General features: G+C 33.6%; 1 protein-coding gene across 1 annotated transcript in view; it reads right to left on the bottom strand.

The window, feature by feature from the left end:
* Positions 1-25,610, bottom strand: part of PCDH15 (protocadherin-related 15) — a 565,802-nt gene that overhangs the window by 61,421 nt on the left and 478,771 nt on the right. Inside the window, exon 23 of the mRNA XM_004681080.1 lies at positions 9,519-9,646. Within this exon, the coding sequence (XP_004681137.1) occupies positions 9,519-9,646 (128 nt within the window). The remainder of the gene's footprint in view (positions 1-9,518; positions 9,647-25,610) is intronic.

Here is a 25,610-nt window from a genome sequence, read left to right as displayed (position 1 = left end):
TTTATACATACACATACATGTATATGAATTAATTAAACATTTTAGCCACTCTTTAAAATATATCTATTATTTTGTGATGTATTTTAAAACTACATAGTAGTTAATAAAGCTGAATGTGTGTATGTATGTATTGTATATTTGTGTATTTGTGTGTGTATGTGTGTGTACCAACTGTAATGTTCCTTCTACCAACACACTAGTTGATGCATAACTATATACCTGTATTTTTATCTTGAACTATGTTGTTTTTCTTTTATTTTAAAGATTTTTTTAGTTATTTATGCATTCAAGAGCTGGGGTACAGGACAGAGATGTGGGGAGTGAGGGGGTTCAAAATGAGAATGGGTAGCAAAACAGACATATCTACTGAAATACACTGCTGAAAGGAGCAGTGGCAAGAGAGGAGAGGTCTGGGCCATATGGGTCACCTCCCTGGCCAGGGTTCAAATTTGTTCTATAGTGGCTGCAGGTAACTTCACGGTGCTGCATCTTAAACACTTGCACCACCATGGAGGCTCTGGTTTGCTTTCATTTATCATTTTGTCAGTTTTCTTAATATAGTCTATATGGAAATCCTTAATATCAGTGTGTAGCATAGCTTGGAGTTTATTGAATTGGGTGTTAATATAGTCTTTCAAATTACTATACACTCCATTGAGTCTCTTTTTTATAGATTATGAGATGGTATGAGGCAATGATTATTTAAGAAAAAAAATCATGGGGTATTATCCAATGTAACATTATAAAACATTATAAAAAATATTACAAAAAGGGCCCTCCCTGGTGGCACAGTGGGTTAAAGCACAGCACTGAGAAGCTAAAGCCACTTCTGCATGAGTTCGATTCCCGCTTGCCCCAGAGGTGACCACATGGCATGGAAGACCTCTCCTGACCCGCCCGCTGCTCCCCTCAGCAGTGTACTTCCTCGATCTGCCTGTTCTGCTCCCTACTCTGTCTCTGGTGAAGCCTCTCACCACTCCTGAGCCTCTGGCCTCTACCCCAGTTCTGTCTGCACAAATAAAATAAATCTTAAAAAAATTAAAAAAAATTACAAAAAAACTATTGTAACTACCACACAATGTCAGGAACTATTTGATGGAAATTTCTGGATTCTTATCTTTCTTTTACATAGAATGTATTTTTGTAAATCAGACATTTTTACGCCTGCTTTTGAAATAAAAATACTTTAAAAATTCCCTTAGTAATTCTCAAGTACAACAACTTATAAACAAATCAATTTAAATTACGTTCTCTTTTTGTGTATAATCTTGATGCAGGCCTGCTGATTTTCATTAATGTAAATCATATCAAACTATTAGAGCTAGTCTTTATGACTGATTTAGAACTAAAATTTCTTTATAATACATTTTAAATAAATCTAGTATTTTCTCTTATTGTTAATACTAATAGACAGCTAAAGATTAATAAAAATATACTTAGAGGATTATGGATAAAATCTTCTCCAAACTTATTTTGATCATTTTTTCTTAGGTTGGTGTTATAGGTCTGTGTCAAGTCACTATAATATAAAAATAAATGGAGGGTTAAGAAATTATAGACCATTTTCAGGCATAAATAATTCTTATTTGCCTTTATTATGTTTGGAATTGTTATTCAGTTCAGTCCTCACTTTCAGAAGATTTCCAAGATTTTTAAAATTTCAATATTGTTAACAGATCTCTACCAGGAGACAGAATATGCAAACCTTGAAACATAAGCAGAGTTCATCCTTGTTCTACAACAAACAAAAACCTCTTACAGGAAAATGCAACTTTTATCCAATAGATAATATTTTGTATCCATACTCTGGATTGTTATACATTTAATCATGTGAAACACTTGCAGGTATTAAATACACTTCTAACCCTGGAGATTATATATAATTGTATATATGAGCCACTGATGAGTTTAGGCAAGGGAAAATGATTTTGTTATTCATTAAATAAAATAGTTTGAGTTCATATGTCATATCCAAGAGCTTACCATCCATAAAAAATCCTCAAACTTTCTACACACACACACACACACACACACACACATTTATTTATTTATTTATCCCTACAGAGCTGGGGTACAGACCAGGGATGCAGAGGTGGTGAGAGGATTCACCAGAGACAGAGTAGGGAGCAGAGTAGGCAGATCTACAAAGTACACCTCTGAAGCAAGCAGTGGGTGAGACAGGAGAGGTCTGCTGTGTTATGTGGATCACCTCCAGGGCAAGGGATCAATATTACACTGAAGCTGCTGCAGTTAGCTTGCAGTGCTGTGTCCTAACCCGTTGGGCCATGAGGGAGGGCCCAAACTTTCTACTTTCAAGGACATTTCCAGTTATTAGAGGTACTTTTCACTTCTCTAAAGTATCCAAATTTTCTTCATTCATCAAACATTTATAGCCTGAATAAAAACTAGTTTCAGTTAAACTTTAAGTAGTAATAATTAAAAAAAATAAACTAAATTCATTCATACCAAGTATAAATTGAGTTTTTATTATATGAATGAGATTATTTTCTAACTCTCTTCTTTGACAATATAAGACTGATTTTATAGAGGAGAAAATATAATAATAGTAAGCCTGGGTGTACAGTATTATCTTATCTAACTCCATTTGTGGCTATAAGAAGAGATATTGTTTTGTTCATTTATACTTATAGCAACACAATACAAAGCAATAAAACTAGAATTCTGTACTTGTTCTGAGCCATAAGGACAACTCTTATATTTCAGAATTTGATGAAGGGACTTCACAGCTTTCAAATTTTATAGGTGGAAAAATGAAGATTTAGATTACACATATTTTTGGAAACTGAGTATTTAATAACCATATGTTTGCATCTATGGTGCAGCACTCCAAACAAGCCATAAGTTACTTTATATTATAAACATAGAAAAACAATTGAAAGGAAAAATGACAGAAAACAAAAGTAGAAGATCTCAAGGAAAGTAGAAAAACTTAGCATACCACATATATGCTGCGTCCACTGTCTAAAATTGCTAAAGTTGATCTATAATGTAAGTAAGTTATTGGGGAAACATGATACTGGATTACATAACATTTGAATTTCAGTAGGAAACACACACACCAAGCTATATAGTAACTGCATGATGTATTTTCATACTAAATTAGATACCAGAAATTTAATTTGTGTTTAGGTCATATTCAAGAACTTATGTGTTTTTATTTTATTCATAGTACAAATCATGCCAATCATGAAGGAAGCTAACAGTTAATAGGCTACAGCCATCTATTAAGATAATGATAAATGCTGTATCAGGCCAGGTTTCCTCATAATTGACAAAGGAACCAAACATCAGTATTTTATGAGACTTATGTGGACTGCTACTTGTTTATTTCTTCATTGTGTTCAGAAACTGGAAAAAAAGTTCCCATAAAATTATCCACTAACTTCAAGTGGCATAAACCACAAAAAATATGAGAGGTAAGAGGTACTTTGAATTTCAGAATTCAGTAATCTAGACAATATGAACTTTAAAATGTAGCCCTCAAATAGAAAACTAGCTGCTTAGGGTATTTGGCATTTTCTCCCATGACATTATTTAAAAAAATAATAAGTAATGTATAAATCCCAAAGATTTTAAAATGCATTTAGTTGTAACACAATGCTTCCTTGGAAGATGTCTGTGGCCCAATGTGAGGAATGTAATGCTCCAGAAAGTAAAGAGCAGCTTAGGACTTAAACCAGTGACCTGACTCCTAACCAGCAATGGTCTCCAGGACAGGCCACATGACTGTGAATTCTGGATTCACTACTGATCAGTCCTACCCTTGGGTAAGTTTTACACTGCTTGGTCTCAGTGTTCTGATCTGTGAATTGAGAATAATAAAAGGGGCTACCTCGTGAGGCTTTTGAGGGGTATGTATGAGTTAATTCATGATTACTAAGCACAAGGTGTAAGGGTTCAATTCAGTAGCACATTGGAGTTGAGCAAGGCATGCATTGCCAGCTAAAGATGCTACACTAGGGAAACACATTAAACTCTCAGTGATTTGCTGGAGTTTTTCCCCCACTAGAACCACATGAGCAAGCAGAGGATTGGGGACCAGAAACTCTTAGAAATACTAACGTTTTTCTAGAATAAATTATATTGCTCTCTGCTATGTTAAACTTCCGCATTCTTTACTTTTTGCCAGTGAGGGAAATGTCTTCTCTAACTGTGGTTGTGATTTTCTACTAACAACAATTTTTTATTACATGATCTAAGTAAACATAAACTCATGCTTATTTAGAGATATAATTAACAGCTAGTGGTTTGAAAATACAGTGTCCTTTTCTTTGATGATTTTCAAATTATTTTCTTTTAGAACATAAAATAGATTCTTAAATCTAGCATCATTAATACCAAAAAGATGTGATGCTTATAATTCTTTTTTGCCTTCATGTCAACATTTTAATCCAAAATATCTTATTCTAGTTTCCCATATCTGTAACTTGTAGAGTGCCATATTAACATATGGAAAAATATCTTTCTAGTTCAGAGACTTTTTATATTTGATCTTATATAACTCTTCACTAAGTTCACATTAAGCTAAGCCATTGGTTGCAGTTAAAAATACATGCAATCATCTGGAAAAATAAGTTACTAATGTAAAAAGAGGTTTCTAAAATCAGATCTGAATTGTTAGGTTAATAAAGGGAGTCACAGTTGACAAAGGCCATCTCAATTTGATAAAAGATTAATTGTTAGTTAATTACTTCCTAATATTTTTTATAATATAATAGTTTATTTTTACATCATTTTGTGCCTTTTCCTATCTCAGTTGCAATCCCCATGGGTTTCCCATCACCAAATCACCCATCACCACAGTCCCTTCCACTTCCCTCCCCGCCCCCTGTTTTCGATGGCATTCCCCACTCCACCCCATAAAATGTCTCTGGTCTACAGCTGTTCATTATTATTATTATTTTCTCACCTGGTCAATTATACTCCAATTACCTCCTACTTTTTCATGGAAATTTAATACATTCTGTTCTGTTTCTAAAAACATACTACTTCTGTCAAGTTTTCACTCTTCCCTCTTATGGGGAAGCAACAAGACATAGCAGTTACAAGAAAACATTCTGAAGCAAATTTAACTTCGAGTTCTGACTTCACAGGTCAATGACTGAGTGACAGTTACTCAATCTGACTCATTTTACTTTTTCTCATGGGTACAATAAAAAAAAAATTGCATTACTTCAAGGGTAAGTATTTTACTCATATTTGTTTTATTTTTGTTCATTTAGTGAAATAAGTCCCTAGGTTAAGACATGTAAATTATTTTTCATGGTTCTCTGAAAAATAATAATAGATAGTAGCAATATTATCCCACAAGGATTATTCATAATGATGCTCTACACACAGGAACCATGTAACTTTCAGATGCCTAGTTCACCCTTCCATCACACAGAAAATTGAGGAATACAAAAATATTAATGATATTGTCAACTTTGTTTTTCATTGGCTTGCTACTTTTTAAAAGTAATTTCTATACTTTGAACACTGTTTTTTTTTTATTTTTAAAATAATGTCCCTTCTAGTTTATTGCTTGTCTTTTTAATCATCTCTGTCAAAGTACTTTATATATATGATATAACCAAAGTTATTGGGCTTCTTTTTAATGAGCATAGAACCTTTTAGTTAGTTATATTCACTTAAGGACCTGCCACCATACAAAGGTAGGTCTGGATTTTCTCAGGGCTTTTTCAACATTCAAGGTATTGCAGATTCTGCCTCCACCTCTCACAGGCTGAGAAGAGGCAGCAAAGCATCAATAGTACTGGTAATGTACTAGGGAATAAAATGTTTTAAAAAAATCACAAAATAAACAAATGCAAATATTTATCTTTGCATCTTAATGTAATTCAAAATTAAGTCAGACTAAAAGAATGGATACCAGTGAAGAGACTAACTTTGAAAAGAACAGTTTTCATATTTTTCTCAGTACTGGTGATATCCCATCCATCCACTTTTAGATTTATTTTCTTTTTCACTATGCTAACTACACGTCACATAAAATGTACCACTTTAGTCGTACAATTCAATTATAGGTCATGCATTTAATCCTCTGAATCCATTAACAACAGGTGTGTCTGGAACCTTTTTCATCTTTGCCAATTGAAACTCTAGACTCAATAACACCTCTTTAATAACCTCTCCTCATATTCCCTGGAAAAATTATTCTATTTTTCATCTTTGAATTTGACTACTTTATAAACTATGTAAAAGTGGGATCACATAATATTTTTCCTCAAGTATTTGAATTATTTCACTTAGCCTAATGCCTTCAAAGTTTATACATGGCAAAGTATATGTCAAAATTTCTTTAAAGTCTGAATATTATTTTAGTGAATGTATATACCATATTTTATTTATATATTCATCTGCATGACATATGAGTTTCTTTTATATTTTAGTCATTGCAAATAATGCTGCTATGAAAAATAATGTACCGGCAAGTGGCCATTTCCCTAGTTTCAATGATTTGGGACCTATATTAAGAATGATATACTTAATTGATAGTTATTCTTATGTTAAACACTAAAGGGAAAAATGTTGTTTAAAAAATAAACCCCTTTTATCATGGTGTATGATGCTATTTGCTTTTCTTCTCTCTTATAAATAAAATTATAGATTGTTGAGAGCAATACAGATAAGCATGTAGCAGAGATATGAGCATCATAACATAGTAAATGACTTTCTCAAATTAATCCTTTTGTTCCATGCCCTTTTAATACCATCAAAGAATTAGTTTAAAATGACCTGAATATTCAATGTAGAATATTGATGTAGAAGTCAAATCTCTGTAAGAGAATAACACTTATTTAATTAATTCTTTGGGGGTAGTCTAATTTATTAGAATGTTAATTCTTTAATGACAAGTGGCAATATGTATTTTCAATATACACTAGAAACTGTGTGTATATATACACACACACACACAGACACACACATATAAAAAGTTAAATAAGTCTCTGAGCATATTAGCTATTTCAGGGATGCAAGGATGGTTCAACATACAACATGTAACTCACATCAATAGAAGGAAAGATAGAAATAATCTCAACAGATTGAGAAAAGGATGTGACTAGACCCTGTGCCAATTTATTGCCAAAAAAAAAATGTAGGGAAAAAATTTACTTTAACATAAAAAGACATATATAAAACCCACAGCCAAGATTATACTCAATGGTGAAAAACTGAAACAAGAAAAGGATGTTAATTCTTATCACAACTGCTCAATATAGTATTGAAAACTCTAGCAAAAATACTTAAATGAACAATCTAAAAGTTATCCAAATTGGGAAAGGAAACAGACTATATGATTTGCAGACATCTTGATGTTACATACTGAAAATCTCAGAGATTCCAACATAAATTTATTAGTAATGATAAATAAGTACAGTAAGTTGGAGGGATAAAATGCTGTCTAAATAGAGATTTAATATAATTTTCATCAAAAACCCAACAGCATTTTCAACAGAAATAGAAGATATTTAGTTAGAATTATTACAGACCCTAATTATGGAAAGTGACCCTGAGAAGAAAAAGATAAAGTCATCATTCACCTGGCTTAAATATATAATATAAAGCCCTAGTACTTCAAAGTGTATTCTTCTGGAATCAAAACTGTTAGAATAGAATGGAGATCTCAGAAATAAACATATATATATAAAGTTAATTTATGACAAAGGAGCCCAGAGCATATAAAGGTGCAGTAAAAAGTGCTATTATGAAACCTGGATAGCTACATGTAAAAAAAGAAACCATAACACTATCTCATACCACATCCAAAAAGTATTTCAAAATGAATTAGAGTTGGACGTAAGACTTGGCCAACAAGCATATGAAAAAATGTTCAACATCACTTGTAATCAGGGGAAAGCAAATAAAAACCACAATGAGATATCACCTTACCCCAGTGAGAATGGTGCAAATTAAAAAAAACTAGCAACAACAAATGTTGGAGAGGATGTGGAGAAAAAGGAACTCTTCTACACTGCTGGCAGGAATGCAAACCGTTCCAATACTATGGAGAGCTGTGTGGAGGTTCCTCAAACTACTAAAAATGGAGCTTCCCTATGATCCAGCAATTCCACTCCAAGGAAGTATACAAAAACATTAATTTAAAAGGACACTTGCATTCCTATGTTTATTGCACCACAATTTACAATAGGGTATGGAAACAACCCGGATGCCCCAAAATAGGTGACTGGATCAAGAAGATGTAGTATATTTACACAATGGAATATCACTCAGCAATCAAAAAGGATAAACTCATGCCCTTTGCAGCAACATGGTTGGAGTTAGAAGGAATTATGTTCAGCCAAACGAGCCAGAAGGAAAAAGAAATATATTGAATAGTCTCACATATAGGAAGACTGTACAGGAACCAAATAAGGACTCAAGGAAAAAAATTAACTATCATAAGAAAAAAAAAATGATCATCAGGCAACCACAGATCAGAGACATTCTGTAGGGGTGGAGATGGGAGAAGGACCAAGTGGGAAGAGCACAAGGGGCTATAGTAATGGTGCATGGGTAAGTGGGTGGTGGAAGTTTTACAGGGAAACCACACATGTACAAAAATGAAGGATGATATAATGAATATATTAAAAAAATTAAAAAGAGTTGAAACAGGCCCTCCCTGGTGGCACAACAGGTTAAAGCACAACAGTGTAAAGTTATTGCAACCACTGCAGCATGAGTTCGATCCCTAGCCAGGGAGCAGACCCACATGGGGTGGCAGATTTCTTCTGGCCCGCCCACTGCTCCCCTCAGCAGTGTACTTCGTCAATCTGCCTGTTCTGCTCCCCACTCTGTCTCAGATGAATCCTCTCACCCCCCCACACCTATAACCTGTACTCCAATTCTACATGCATAAATATAGAAATCTTAAAAAAAAAAAGACTTGAAACAATGAACACACAAAAGAAACTTTGGCAATACATTCTTTGCCACTGTCTTTAGAGATAAGTTTAGAAATAGTAAAAGGAAACAAAACCAAAAATGAGCAAATAAGGGTTTGTACAGCATAAAAATTTGCATTAAAATAAAACATCACCCTACTGAATGGGAGGTGAAATTTGTCCATCACATGTCAACACAGGATTAATATACAAATAGATAAAGAACTCATCAGCTCACAAACAAAATAAATAACTTGATCCAAAGTTGGCTGAAGGTTAACATAGGAACTTCTACAAAAAGGATTTATACATGTCTAATAGGAACATGAAAAGATGATCCTTATCTCTTTTTATTATGTAAATGGAAATTAAAACATCAATATGTCCTCTCATGTGTGTGAGAATGGTTATTATGCAAAATAAAAGAACAAAACTAGTAATGGAAAGGAGGAGGAGAAAATAAATTGAGAATAAAAATGGTGCATTCTTATGAAAACAGCATGAAAATTCCCCCAAATAATTAAAAAGTACAACTAATATGAACAATTGTCACACTTGCATATTCATCTCAAAAATGTAAAAAGCATTAATTCAAAGAGATATTCCTCGTACCTTAACTCTGAGCACAGAAGCAAACATTCTTGCATCTTCAGATACACCTCCAATGTAGAATTTTTTTTGAAACACTGGGGGATGATCATTTTCATCCTGGATTTCAATGTAGACTTTGGCTGTATTGCCTGAAGAATAAGACATATATATTTTTATTAGTGATTACTTACTAGAAAAACATACAGTAGAGTAAATACTTATTTCACATTTTTTAAAGGTGGAACTAAGTTAAATCAGATAGTCATTCTTCAATCAAATGACTGCCATTCCCAATTCCACAGAGAATACTTCTGACCTAACAATGTTGAGCTATTTCTTTCAATTATAATGTCCTAATAACTCATTTTATTTATTTACTAGGAGCTAAATTATTGTGTCCTAATTTTAATGAAACAACTCTGCAGGTCATGTTCACAAACACTTCACACATTAACACCTGCATTAAAGTGACAAAATATGCACACTCCTTGTGAAATCTCAAAATTATCACATATTAAAAAACTATCCTTCTTAATCTTAAAACTAGAAATGATACTATTAGTTTAAAATGTACTATAATACTTGTTTTAAAATTAAAAGTAAGCAATAATCGAGTGAGCAACATTTTTCTACAAAGAGCAAGCAACACGTTGGAGACTATATTTGTTTGTAAAGGATAACGCTGGAGAGACTACTGTCTTGTTACACATGAATGATTGATTTTGTGATTTAAACCACACTAAATAAAATGTTAAAAATCTCACTCCTTGATTATCAAACCTTTAATGAGACCTATAAGCACTTCTCACTTAATAGGCTACAAGTACATTTTTACAAAGAATTTGATGTATAAAATTAAATTATAAATCAGATAAAATGAGGAGTAAGTGGTCAATAATTTTGCAAAAAGTACGTTCAGATTCAATTATTCTTATTTATTACCTCTGTGAACTTTATCATATAATTCAGTTAGGATTGAAAATATAGCAAGTGACCTACAAAATATCCATGCCACTCTTACTTCATTGTTTAATTATAGCCTTATTTATAACTAATGGACATATACTACTAACACAAAATCTACATCCACAAGTGTTGAAATAGCTTGTTGGTTGAACTTAGAAAATAAGTTGATTTTTGCTTATCTCAGGAAAGATCAGAGGAAAAAGAGCGAGTCCCTGTTTTGCCATGGCTTGTTTCATTTTCATGTTATTTGTCTCTTTCTCACCATTCCAGAACTGGAAGGAAAAAAAATCAAGAAGCAAAAGTGTGCAAGGCAAAAGAGAAAGGTAGCTGCAGGGAAGCAGATGGTAAACTGTTTTCCTGCCCTACATAACTAGGCCTTCAAATTGTACTTTGGTCATTCAGCCACAGTCAACCTTCCACAAGGAAACCAACTTCTCTCATCTTAGTAATAAACTATTTTTATCTTTGGACTCCAAAGAACTAACAGGTCTCACTTAAAATTTAAATTAGCAGATATAAGAAATTCAAATGTGCTCTCTCCAGTACTCTAAGAAAAAACAAGATATATACTAATTAAGGATGATGTTTCTCTATATTAAATAGAGTGGGCTTTGAAAATGTCAACAAATTCCAAAGAGTAACAATTTAACAAAAATCTTCTTCCTGTATCTCTTGAATCTTTCCCTACTTACCGGTGGACACCAAATTCTAGATACCTGCCTCACAAATAAGAAAATAAATGTTTTTTTTCTTAGAAGTATGATTACCTTTCTGCCCTACAGTTATCCATATGTTTGAATCTCTAGATTTATGTCTGTATGATTATAAAAGCATTTCCCTTCCCCATGATGTCCAATGTGCTCTGCCTATGAATATTCTAAAACCTTTACAAAGTACAAACATGATCACATTAAATCACTAATCATTCCAGTGAACATGCTATCCCTTTGGTCATTTTGTAACATCCTGTGCAACCTCTAAGTCAGCCACTCTAGTAACTACTATGTGGGATAAGGCATAAAATAACAACGTTAAACAATTTTAACCAAGTGATTTAGCATGGAATACAAGAATCTTAACAATCTAATGGTTATTTGGGTTTCATTTGACTTCCCTTCAAACTTTTACACATACACCCACACAAAATACAAAACCACAAACATGCTGCTCACATCTGATAGCATTTTTGCAGACCCCATACACTTTGAAGCATCCCTGAGTACAGTGTTCTCTACTCAAGATGACAATATCTTGACCGTGCGTACAAGTTTCTGAAGAATAAAGAAAGCTGTTAATGGTACACTAATCTTTATTATAAAGAAATTCTAGCAGCTTGACAGAAGCACTGACAATTGTAATGATCTTGACTGAGGGAAAGGTAATTTCAATTTAGAGTTGAACAGATATAGTTATTAAAGTTATTAATTAAAAAATAACCACTGTTGGGCCCTCCCTGGTGGTGCAGCGGGTTAAAGCACTGCATTAAGAAGCTTAAGCCACTTCCGCATGAGTTTGATCCCCGCCTGCCCCGGAGGAAATCCACATGGTGTGGCAGACCTCTCCTGACCCACCCGCTGCTCCCCTCAGCAGTGTACTTCCTCCATCTGCCTGTTCTACTCCCCACTCTGTCTCTGGTGAATCCTCTCACCCTCCGCATCTCTGGCCTGTACCCCAGTTCTGCATGAGTACATAAATAAATCTTTAAAAAAAATAACCACTGTTTAGGAAAACATTAATAAACAGACATGTGAAAGATATGAACATGAACAGGTAATACCTGGCTGTTCAGAAAGTGCCTACATACATTGAAATTAAATACTGGTCTTAATAATGTGCCTCTGAAAACTGATACAAACATCAAATTTAAGGTAATTTTGGATGCTACAGAATCCACATCTGTTCTGAAATCTTCCCCAGTGTTTAGAGAAAGAGTTTAGGGACTCTTGCTCTGAGAAGTGGTTTCTTTTCCCTGCAAGTAGATAGTTGTCAGGAACCTCTGGACCAGACTCTGCCCCTATGTGTGGTCAGTTCCCCAAGCCTCACCAAGAGGTTTATAACCTCCCCCCATTTTTGTTGCTGCCAGCTGAGTTATATGCTTCTATTATTATAATGTAGATTACTTCCTGTAAATTGATATTGTAGTTTAATATATACTTTACTTGAGTTATATACTGTATTACACACACACACACTACTACATGCTAAACAGACCACAGTAAAATAGTTTTTAAATGTAAACATTTTTAAAAAAATCTAAAAATTTAACATTGATAGAAATATCAAGATAAATAACTATTTATACAATTGGTACCCAATGAGTATAAATTTCTATTTAAAAATTATTTTTATATATTTATGCATACAAGAACTGAATATAGACCAGAGGTGCAGGGAGTGAGAGAATTCACCAGAATCAGAGTGGAGAACAGAAGAGGAAGATGTACCGAAAAACTGAATTACACTGCTGAGGGGAGCAGCGGGTGAGAAAAGAAAGGTCTGCTGTGCCATGTGGGTCACCTCTCTGGCCAAGGGTTGAACTCAAGCAACAATGGCTAGCCACAACTTGACAGTGCTAAGACTTTATACCACCTTTTATGCCTTATGCCACTAGAGAGGCCCAATGAATATATATTTCTATAAAATAATTAACCCAATTTTAACAACTGAACTATAATCTTTATTAAAGTTTTAACTCATTTCAGAAATATCATTATTAGAATATCAGTAGCATCCTTCCATCTCACTTGCACTAGAGTTCTTATATAATGATAAATCATATTTAATGCTTTAAAATAAATTTTAATAATATTTCTGTACCATATATTATACCAGGAAATCAAGCACTGTTAGGGAAATATAACCACAGCCTACGACTGTGAGTTCTCAAGAAAGATGTACTGAATAATGATTCATGAGTTTAAACAGTTGTTTTCCACCATGATTGATTCTGCCCAGCTGAAAACATTTTTGGTGGTATTATTTATAGGGGGAAGAAAGGAGTACTTCTGGGATTTAGAAGATAGAGATGAGTGTGAAAAATTCCATTATGGATGCTATAAGAGCGCACAAAAAAGGCAATTATCTAATCTAAATTATCAGTAATGATGAAGTTAAAAATATCCAATATAAAATTAAATATAAAAATTAGAGTCATTTAAACAAATGGAAATTTTAGGTATAAATATAAAACTACGCTCCTCTAAGCCCATCTGCATACATGGGGGTTCAATCCTGTTCATATTCTCTCCTGCTACTTCACGTTGGTTCATGATCTTTCCTCCATCTGAATGCTCTGAACTTCAACCACATCTCAAGTAATTACTAGCATACATATATCAAAAGAAACATATACTGTTAGACTTAGGATTATGCATGACATAATAGTCAGGAGCTTAGTCTGATTAGAAAATAAACACTTGACTCAGTTGTAAACCTTAGTCAAGGATGATTTTTTACAGTTACATATACTTCATGGTCTAAATCATGAATATTTTTTGAGTTGTATCATGATGATGGAAAGTGGTTTATATATTTTATAATGATTTTAATGCAGAATCTAAACACTGTAAAAAGTTTGGGATATCATGCTAATATTTATTATTTTGCTGGTAACAGGAGATTTAAGTTCATTATTAATTAAAAAACTCACTCAAATAGAAACCCACATACACACATATCTTTTGTAATTGTGTTTTACATCTATACTGTTTCTGTAAATTGTTTACTGACAAATTCTTTAGAAGTACTGTGAGTGCCACATGGTAGCATGGGAGGTGTTTAACAAATGTTACATTAGATTGGAATTGCTATGACTCCCTCAACAGGTAACTACTGAAAGAAATTTAGTCAGTTACACCTGTATAAATTAAATAATCTATAAACAGTTAAAATCACAATCACACAACTGTTACAGCAATGCTATGTTTAAGAGTGCATCTCTTAAAATATATTTTTTAAAATTTGATATTAGGAAATATCAAATGAATGAAAGTCATTTGCTAATTTTATGGCTTACTTGGAATTACCATTACACTATGTGATATTTATATTTGTTAATTTTCTCTGTGGTCTTCTACCCTTGCTCATATGTCAGATAAATAATTTGTTCTACAGACAAAATAAAGGGTGAGCTAATATAAATATTTAACTCAAAATTACTAATGAATTTATAGATAGCTTTACAAAGTGTTAAGAAAGAAATGTGTTTTATATACTGTGTTCCTAAACAGGAATCAGAAGGCCACATTTACATGATATATTGAAAAATGAATTATTAACCATGCTCGAATGAGAAAAGTCACTTTTTTTATATTACTAAGCTTTTGTTCTACAGGACTTGTACTTAGTTGTATTTTTATACACTATTTTCAGTATATTGGTAACAAGTAAGAGTGACATGATTCATTTTAGTACTTTTCCAATTTAGCTTTGACAATGATCTATTTAGCTTTGGCATGAGTTCAATGGTTGTATCTTAAAACACACAATTATGTGTATGCGTGTGCTAGCTGGTTAGTGGCGAAATTAAGTTAACAACTGTAGGTAACTACTGGCTTCAAATGCTGACACTCAGATTATGATACCACGTATCATGTACTTAATTTTAGCTATAACTTTTATTAAAGAAAAAGACAATATTAGCAATTTACTACAATGGTGATGAGAGAATAATAAGAGTAATATTATGAATATTAATTAGTTTGCCCATGTGTCTTTTAAATTCATTTTCTCACTAATTTAGTAATTATATCTATAAAATATGACCATTAAAATAGAAATTAAGGATGAAATATTGCTCTGCTCACTGTTCTTGTGAATATTTTAAATTATTTTTTGTGGGACTAGGCTGATATGTTTAAGGTTTTTCAAGGGAATTGTGATTTTAATGATGTTTGTTTCCATTCATAATAGACAGATATAAATTTAAATTCATATATACTGTTGTCCTCCAACTCTACACAAGTAACAGCTTAATAAAGGAACCATAAGCACTAAAATAAAATTGTAGTTTTGAACTAAGCAATAAAAACTATAATCATACACTTGAAGCCAGAGTTTAGACCAAATACCACTAACCTAACAATATATTGTGTGACCTTATAAGGATTACTTATTATTTATTTAATCAATAAAATATCAATGATATTTTATTGATTAAATAAATAATAATTCAATGAACAACAAATACATGCAGAACATTACATAATATGGCAGTTTCACCATATCCTACATATAAGCAAAATTTCTGAAAATGAAGAACATATTAAGAACATTACCACCATCATATCATAGATCACTATAATTATCAGAAAAATGAAGAACAATGCCATGATAAATATTCTACCACTAAATTATAAAAAAAGTTTTAATAGGATGTACTTTATAGAAAATATCAAATCATGGAGTGGAACATACATATATTTTAGTACAAATAGAAAATTTTAAATAGGAAATGATAATGGTAGTGGATAACATAAGTAGTAATGGAATGATAATGGTAGTGGATAACATAGTAAATGTACCCAATTAAACATCCACACTTGGTTTACATGCAACACTATCAATTTATAGGAAATTTATCTAAAAATCTCAGTCTTTCAGAAAAGGAACTATAAGGTATTTGAGGTAAAAATAGTCTTTTGCCATTTCAAATCTTAATCATTTAAGACTGAAATACAGAACTTTAACTGTCGAAACTATTTGAATAGACATTAAATGATATAATTGACATATGTTTAAAAATAAAAACATTTTAAGCACAAATTATTTTATTTATATTCATATTTGCGTTTTTACTGAAGTACCACTGATTTACAATATTATTAGTAGATTGGAGGTATTGAATCTACTCATTCAGGCACTGTCATTGTAGCACATCTACCACTAAGGAACACACAATCCTCCACCAAAGACCATTATGCTCTCTCCCCATACTATTTTTACTCTTCCCCACCTGTCTCCAGGTCTATGGTCAGCTTTCAAAAGCTAGTTCAAAAGTTAGTCTAAAGCTTTCTCTATATTCTATGTAAAAGTGACATGGTCTGATATATGTATTTATCTTTTTTTTACTGATGTATTTCAGTTAGCCTTATTTCTTCTAGCTCCATTTATATAGTCCCAAATGCCATGAGTTTCTCCTTTTGATTGCTAAGTATTCTACTCATCTGTTTTTGAGCACTTTGGCTGTTACCATAGCTTGGTTATTGTAAAAGGTGCTGCAATAAACCCAGAAATGGAAGCACCCTTTCAAATGTGTGTTTTTGTATTTATTGGGTAGATACAAGTAGAATTCCTAGACTATATTGCATATCCATGTGTAACCTTTTGAGGAACATAAGTACTTTACCCCCACATACTTACCAGCACTTATTTCTGGTCTGTTGATTTAGAGCACTCTCAAGATATAAAGTGATATCTCATTAGATTTGATTTCCCTGAACGTTTTTCATGTGCCTGTTGGCCATCTGTTTGTCTTTTTGGAGAGTGATTATTTAGTTCTTCTGCCCATTTTATATTAGAATATTTGTTACATTTTTGTTCAGTTGTATAAACTTTCAGTCCCTTTTCAGGTATGCAGTGTATAAAATTTTTCTCCCTTACTTATGGTTTTGGTCTCTGTGCAGAAGTCTTGTTCAGTTTGATACAGGCCCAACTGTTTACAATCTCTCTCATTTAACTGCTACAGGAGACAAATCCATGAAGACATCACAGAAGCTTACATTGTTAATTTTTTCACAATGAACTTCTATGTATTTTATGGTTTCCCCTCTTATATATGTCTTTTACCCATTTAGTGTTAAATTTTGTGTATGGTGTGAGATAGTGGTGTAGTTTGATTCTTTTATATGTTGTTTTCCAATTCTCCTAACACCATTTATTGATGAGGCTTTCTTTGTTCCAGTGTATATTATTCTATCTTCATCATAGACTAGTTGTCTATTTATATAGAGGGCTATTTTACACACTCTCAATTCTATTCTACTGGGTCTCTGCGTCTTTTTTTATTATTATTATAACACCATGACATTTTAATTATTATGTCTTAATCATATAATTAGAAGCCTTATAATATGGAGGAAGCAATTCTTCCTCTCTTGTTGGGAGTGTTTTTAGTGCTTGGGCTCTTGTGGTTTCACATGAATTTCAATAGTGTTTGTTCCATTTCTTTGAAGAATACTACTGAAATGTTGAGAGGGATTGTACTGATTCTGTTGAGTATTTATATCTTTGCTATTTTTACATCTTCTATTTATTTTATTTATTATTTATTTATTTTATTTTTTAAAGATTTATGTATTTGTGCATAGAGAACTGGGGGTATAGGCCAGAGACTCAGGGGTGGTGAAAGACTTCACCAGAGACAGAGTGGGGAGCAGAACAGGCAGATCAACAAAGTACACTGCTGAGGGGAGCAGCGGGTGGGTCAGGAGAGGTCTGCCACACCATGTGGTCACCTCTGGGGCAGGCGGGAATCGAACTTATGCGGAAGTGGTTTCAGCTTCTTAGTGCAGCGCTTTAACCTGTTGTGCCACCAAGGGAGGGCCTTCTATTTCTTTTAAAAGTATCCAATAGCTTTCTTTGTGTAAGTCCTTCACTTCCTTTGTTAGGTTTACTCCTAAGAATTTAATATTTGCGGGTGAGTTATAAATGGGATTACATTTAAAATGTTATCCTGGTGCTCTCTTGTGATACAAGGTGTCAAGTCTCAACACTAGGAAGCAATCCGCTGCCACTACAGCATGGGTTCAATCACTGGCTAGGAATCTAACCCACATGGTTCAGCAGACCTACCCTGCCTTGCCCACGGCTCCCCTCAGCAGTGTATTTCACTCAAACTGCCTGTTCTGCTCCCTGCTCTGTCTCTGGTGAATACAACTTCCCACCCATACCTCTGCCCTACACCCCAACTTTTATATGCATAAACGAGCAAATCTTTTAAAAATTATCCATACTATATTGTATTGTTTATATAATGGAACCAAATTGATTTTTTATCTATTGAATTTATAACTTGCCACTTTATTGAATTGATTTATCATTACACAGTCTATCATTACACATTCAAACTTAACCTATCAGTGGAATCTTTAGTAGCTTTACTTCTTTTTCAACTAGGATTCCTTTTATAAACTTGTATTGCCTAATTGCTCTAGCAGGGACTTCCAGTAGCATGCTAAGTAGTATTGGTGAGAGTCAACATCGTTGTCTTGAACCAAATCTTGGTGAATGACTTTTAATTTTTTTTTTTTACATTGAGAATTTTAGCTATGAATTTGTCATATACAGGCCATCACACATTTTATCCCATATCATTATAGCCTCTGCCATATTCATTCCTTTCTCCTGTTCACTAAGTGGAAAGATTTCTCTCAAACTGGCTTATTTTCTTTTTTCTACATTTAGACTAAACTAGACAAGTACATATGACTCTAAGACTCATTAATGAGTAACTAGGCTTTGGATCTGAGTTGCCACCATAGATTTAAGCAATGCCCCTTGGGGTTGTAAACTGCTTAGTTTCACTGATTCTTCTGTTTAAATTTACTTCTCTGGCCAAAAGTTTCCATTGTCATATGATCAATGAATTTGCCCTCACTCTTTTTCAAATGAGTCTGTAGATTTAGCTTGCCAGGGCTATCAGTAACTAGAAATCAGGGGAATCCAAGTCAGAAAGGAAAAGTAGTTTAAATACCATTATTGGAAGACTGATGGAATAATAGATTATATGCAGACTATCCTTAAGGCTCAATAAATTGAAAAGTTGCTAGAAATAATGTTAATGCAGTAAAGTGGCAGGTGATTAAAAAGCATAACAATCTATAGCCTTTTTACATATAAATAATGAGCAAGTCAAAGAAGAAGTTATGGCTCTAACTTAATTTATAATTGCTTCAAAAAGAATTAAATACTTCAAACTTAACCTCAAGTGGAGGTAAAAGACCTATATTATGAGAACTATAATATGCTATTAAAGGACTCAAACAGTGGCATAAGGTGATGGAAGGTTGTCTTATGCTCATGGTTGGGGACAATCGATATAATCAAAGTGACTATCCTGCCTAAAGTTATATATAAATTTATCACAATTACCATCAAAATTTTATGTTCTTCAAAGATATTTAGCAAATATATTAAAATTTATTTGGAACCACAAATGTCTCACATTTTAAAGGTGACGCTGAGGAAAACAGAAAGAGAGCTATATTATCTGACTTCAAACCTTATTAATCAACAGAACTAAAACCAGTATGATCTTAACATAAAAGATATAAGAATCAATGTCATATAATCAAAAATAGAGAAATAAACCCATTTATAGACTACATTTATTTATGATAACACTGCTATGGTCATAAATAGGGGAAGGGTTGTCTCTTAAATAAATAATGCTAGGAAATTTGGATGCCACACACAAGATTAAATCTGGATCACTTGCTCACCTCACATACAAATTAGACTCTAAATGTATTAAAGATTTAGCTGTAAGACCCCTAACAAAATACAGAGTAGAAACCTTTCAAACAAGCTAACATATCAAAGTTATTTTTGGTTAATTGATTCATATGGCGATTAACAGATCATTTACCACAGAGTATATATAGAAGGTCAATAAACATGAAAGAAATATTCATCCTTTGATTCCAATAAGGAATGTTAAGTTAAAACCACATTGAGATACCATCTCACACCCATGAGAATGTACATATTAAAAAGATGCCCAAAACAAATAGAGAAAAGATACAGAGAAAAATTGAGCTTACATACTATTGGTGTAAATGCAAGCTGGTGCAATCATATGGAAAGCTGTATTATATACAGCTGTATTATATATGGTAAATCTGTATTTACCTTAAAAAATTAAAAATGGAAATGCTATACTACTTAAAACTTATGCTCTTGATCACAAATCCAAAGAACATAAAAATCCTTATGTTCCACAATATTTACTGTAACACTATTTACTATAGCGAGGACATATGAAAGCAGTCTAGTAATCATAATTTGTAATATATGACTTAACTAATTTTACTTTTGTGCAAAGTTTTATGTGCAACCTTAATTTGCCTCTATTTAAATGGGAGTTTTCTGAAGCACAACCCCTAGAATTTCTATTGAATTTTCTAGAGTTTCATTGTTAATCAAATGATTGCTGTTCTCAGATACAGGTTGCAATTATTAAGTTGTGATAATATTTGTGAATTATTAAATGGTCTTTACTTTGCATCCCAATTTCAATTGACTCAACTCTAAGAAAAATTAAATTATTAACAATAGTAAATATATGCAAGATCACAAAAATGAAGAAATATATATCTTCTGGCTTTATGCGAAGTATAGTCTTATAAGTAAATTGAGAACCATTTTATGCATTCTTAGTCTCTTAGATCTTTATAATTTTAATTGTCCACTGATGCAAATAAAAAGTGGTTTCCCCATGAAACATGTTTTTCCTTTGTAATACTTATTAGTAAATATATATTGTTTTCTAAATTCTAATTGATAAATGTTTATCCCACATCATTATCATAATTTTCACAAATTTTGGAGTCAATGGAAGAATACTGACTCAACTGATTTGGTGTGAAATGTATTTACAAAATTCCATAACCTTTTAAAAATAAGATTTTCACATAAAGCTACTTTTCACAACTGACCTATTTTCTAGAAGAAACAAGATTTTGTTTAACTAAAAACATAACTGTTTCAACTATGTATTTACAAATGATCTACAATCTTGTCTAATACCATACAATACCACATAATACCATAAAAGACATCGTGATATTAGTTTCCATAAAGTAGTCTCAGTTTTAACAGTGTCAGGAATGAACAGTTTGTAAAACTGTGGCCATACATTTATAGTACAAATATACCTTGAATATTTCTGGATTTTAAGGCTGAAAAATTCATAAGTGACATGCTATTATGCTGATACCCAAGTTACAGGAAGAAAGCTTCTACAAGTCAATCAATCACAAGTAAAGAGTCATCAGCATTATTTGTCACAGACCTTCTGTTTAGAAGCAAAAAAGTCAAGAAAATGAAATGTATTACAAGCTTGTACCCTAAAGCAAAACCATAAAATGAAATCAATAGTATTTAAGTTGCTTTATCACCAGCTTATGGTTTCTCTTTACTGTCCTGTCATTTATACTTGACTGAAAGGCTCGTTATTGAATCAAAATAGCATGATAATTTAGTTATATTTTGGCTATCACATTTAAAGATATTTGTAATTTTACCACAAAAGAAACAAAATGTGCTTTAACTGTGGAATTACATAAATGAAAAAGAGCTATAAATATGCATATTTTCACTTTTGTTCTATACAACATAAAACTGTGAAAGATTTTGTGACTGTAATATTGATGTTTCTGTGGATGTTCTCCCTGGCACAGGTTATTTGAAGCCTTTTCAGGGCCAATAACATTCTATCTGATAACACATGAGAGATGCAGTTAACCTGGAAAGGAGAGACTCTAGACAATATAAAATGGACTCATAATGCTGAAATAACATTAGAAATATGAATGAACTCACATTATCCTTTCTTTCAAAATGTGAAGATACTTATTTCATTAAATTCATGGCTAATATGTAGCTAAGAAGAACAATATGGATAGCTTACAGAATGGGCCCAGCATTACTGAAATGAAACCTGGATCTGATGTTACAGAAGAACTGAGAAATCAACACTTACTTTCCAGGTGTACTGGAAAGATTTCCCACAGTTTGTCAGAGTCCCTACATACAATGCGTACACGAAAAGAATGCCTAAACACTTTCGCATGTTTAAAACTGTACTGGCTCATCTGTTGCAATGATGATTAAATGACAGCAAATTAAAAGAGGCTACTAGTCAGTTATAGCATAGAGAGTGTGGTGGTATAAAAACTGTCTATTTGTGACTATGAGCCTTATCTATAACTAGTGTACAATAGAGAGATGAGAAATAATAGAGTTAAAATAGTTTTTCCATGAAATATCCAAAGTTACCTTTCACCTTATGGATTAATGCTCAAACAAGATTGGTTACTGAGGCCTACCAGCTTGTCACCCCACCTTCTGCTGGGTACCCATAGGAAAGGGGCAGAAGGGCCAGACACGTCTGAAAGGAAAATGGCAACATCAAAATACAAGTCAAAATAAAGGCTACCATTGTTATGGGTCTTTCACCCATGTCTCTGAGTCTTTCAAGTGCCTCCTTCCATGTCTCCAAGTTCCTAATAAAAGTCCAAAGTCAAGAAACAAACCCGGCTTCATTTGTTTGTCACCTCGCTGCATTTGCATTCTCCAGGTCTCCTCCCTTCTTTCCTTACTAAGTCCTCTCCCAATGAGGCAGATTTTGGTGAGGTAGATTAGGTAGAGGTCCCACAAAGGATGAAAGTAGCAGAAAAATGGAAATGTACAGGCTCCATGCCTAGGAGCAAGAGACCACCAAAAATGCTTCATAGGGAGAATGCAGAAGTGGGTGCTGAACCTGCATTTTGGGCTAGTAACATTTAGTCTCCAGTGAGCTTCACATATTTGTAGTTGGCTGTCTGTTAATCTTTAGCAAGGTACCTCTGCATGTGTATTCAACAACAGGGATCCCGTAACAAGGTATATTAAGCATAAAGAACCCTAGAAATGAATATTTCTGGAGTACTTATTGTGGTGCTCCTACCCTGTTACTGCAGAGAGCATTGCTTCCTGTTGCTGAATAAACTCTCTAAAACTCACTTGTGGTCTGTGTGCTCCATTTCTGTGGCACAAGACAAGAATTTGCTGACACTTTGCAACATCTAGTCTTCTCTATCTTTCTCATTGTCTAGCTCCACCTTTTTTTGGGGGTGAGGCATGGCACCTGGAACCTCCCTTTTCTATGAATATCACAGTTACAGTTTGACATCTTTTGAAATTGTTCTATGTGGAAGTTATTGTTTTTTTCTGAAAAGATGGTGTTTGAAACCACAAGGCTAGATAGAAGTTAGCATTTGCTCTTTTTAAGATCTATGGGCTCCATAGTGGCCCTTGAGGCCTCATGGTGAACCATTATGGAACTCAGAAGTTTGATTATTTTCCTTTTTGTAGTATTCATCTAAAATTTTACTGTGCAGTTTCTACCATCCTTTGCTAGCATATGTTCAGAATTGTGAATTTGGGTTTTTATTTGTAACTATTCCCTGATCTCTGCCTCAGTGTAATTTGCAATTCAAGAATGGTTCAGTGATAGTTTGAATTAGCAAATTCATACCTGGGGATTAAGGTAAAGAAGAACTCTACCTTAGGAGAGTTGATTAACTATGTCACTCTAATAGACATTTGGAGTGATTTAGGTTTTGCAAGGTTGGATCAGGAAAAAAAAAATTAATAGTGATTTTATCTGGATTAAGTCTGCAGGGTTATGTTCCTGGGAATTTTTGTCCACATCATTTGTTTTGGGCATATTTGCCAGTTTAGTTCTTGGATTTAGAGAAATGTAGTTCAGAACATCCTAGTTTGGGGGCAACAATATGGGATAAGTTTTTGCAGGAGGCAGTTAGACTAGATTTCCTACCCCTACTGTCATTCCTCTCTAATTTGGAAGACTTTATTTTTATTGCTTTTAGAGGAGTAATATGAGCTCTACCAACTGATGTTTTCTAGACTCCACCCCTATCTCCATGCCAAAGAGATCCCAGGCACCAAGGGCAAGTGATAGCATACATGAATCTGCCATGACTCTGACCTACTCATGGGGGTTCCAGATAAGTGAAACAGTCAATTCTTGGTATGAAAATAAACCCACATGGGCTTGTGTTCATGCCTTTTCTGCTTTCAGCATAACCTGGGTCCCAAAATCAGATGACATTACCAGAACAGGTATCAATTTATTAATACTTACCCCTCTGTTATCCCTCATTTAATTTCCCTCAAAATTTAACCTTTCATATATTTTTTAACTTTTCTCTGCATGCCTATTTTTGAGTCTTGTCCTGAGTTCTAAGTGTGCAGGTGAATGTTACAGAGTGGTTCCCAGGAAAAAGGAGGTGCCAGGTTCCCTGCTCACCTATGGAAGGGTGAAGCAAAACAGAGAGGAGAAGAAGTTGGACAGGAGACTGGAGAAGGAAGAAGCAGGATGGAGAGCCAGAAGGAGAGCAGCAGGAGGTACAAGGAGCAGAGAGACATGTAAAGAAGCTGCACTTACTATTTGGTCTTAGACAGATGTAGGGGAGAGACATACAACTTCAGTGAGACTTCAACTTGAGTGGAAAGATTAATTATGGCAACTTTGGTATTGATTTTGATTTTGCTCTCTTCCTTTCTGACTTATCTGCCCCTTTGGCTTTTCCTATGAGTCTACACTTGAAGTTCTGTATATTTGTGGCAGGCTTTTGGATCTCAGTGGCCCTGCTTTAGCCCAATCCTGATTAGCTGGGCTTTTACCCACGAGGGGATGGGTAACTTTGGGTACTTGATTTGGAAAGTATTCTTTGTTACACACTGATTGTATTAAAAGTCCTTTCCATTAATGGTCTCATGACCTGGAGTGTATGATACAGATGGCAGAGCCTATTTAGAATTGGCAGGTTTGGGGGTTTTCGGGTCCCTTTCTTCCTGTCCTGTAACATGAGAACTTCCTGGAAGTACATGTACCATTTCAAATTATATTCAACATTTTTGTAAGCACCATCTATACAATTTTATATCCTCTACAGAACAGGGCCTTTACACAAAAAGGGGAAAATATATAGGTACAGAAAGCTCCCTTTTTTCACAGTCAGAATGTGGGGTGCTCCAAGACTCCAAACATTCCCGCTCTAAATAAACGTTTTCTTTTGGGGCTGCCCTATAACATTTTAATTTTAACTTTTGTCCTTTAATCTTCTAATAAGACACCTTAGGATTATTCTCATTGAAATTTGTTTCTAAAAATCTTAGTCATGTAGGATGACATCTGGAAGCATGTTACCTAACTATCCAACTTTTGGAGTTTGATTTCCACTTCATGAAAAAAACTTGATTTTTTAAAAAGATTTATTTATTTATGCATACAGAACTGCGGTACAGACCAGAGGTGCAGGAGTGGTGAGAGAATTCACCAGAGACAGAGCCTCTGGAGAGCAGAACAGGCTGACTAAGTACACTGCTGAGGGGAGCAGCAGGCAGGCCAGGAGAGTTCTG

The sequence above is a fragment of the Condylura cristata genome, unplaced genomic scaffold (assembly GCF_000260355.1).
Source record: "Condylura cristata isolate star-nosed mole 26May11 unplaced genomic scaffold, ConCri1.0 scaffold00011, whole genome shotgun sequence".
Taxonomy (NCBI): domain Eukaryota; kingdom Metazoa; phylum Chordata; class Mammalia; order Eulipotyphla; family Talpidae; genus Condylura; species Condylura cristata.
The sequence above is the reverse complement of the archived record's forward strand: the minus strand, read 5'-3'. Positions and strand labels throughout refer to the sequence as shown.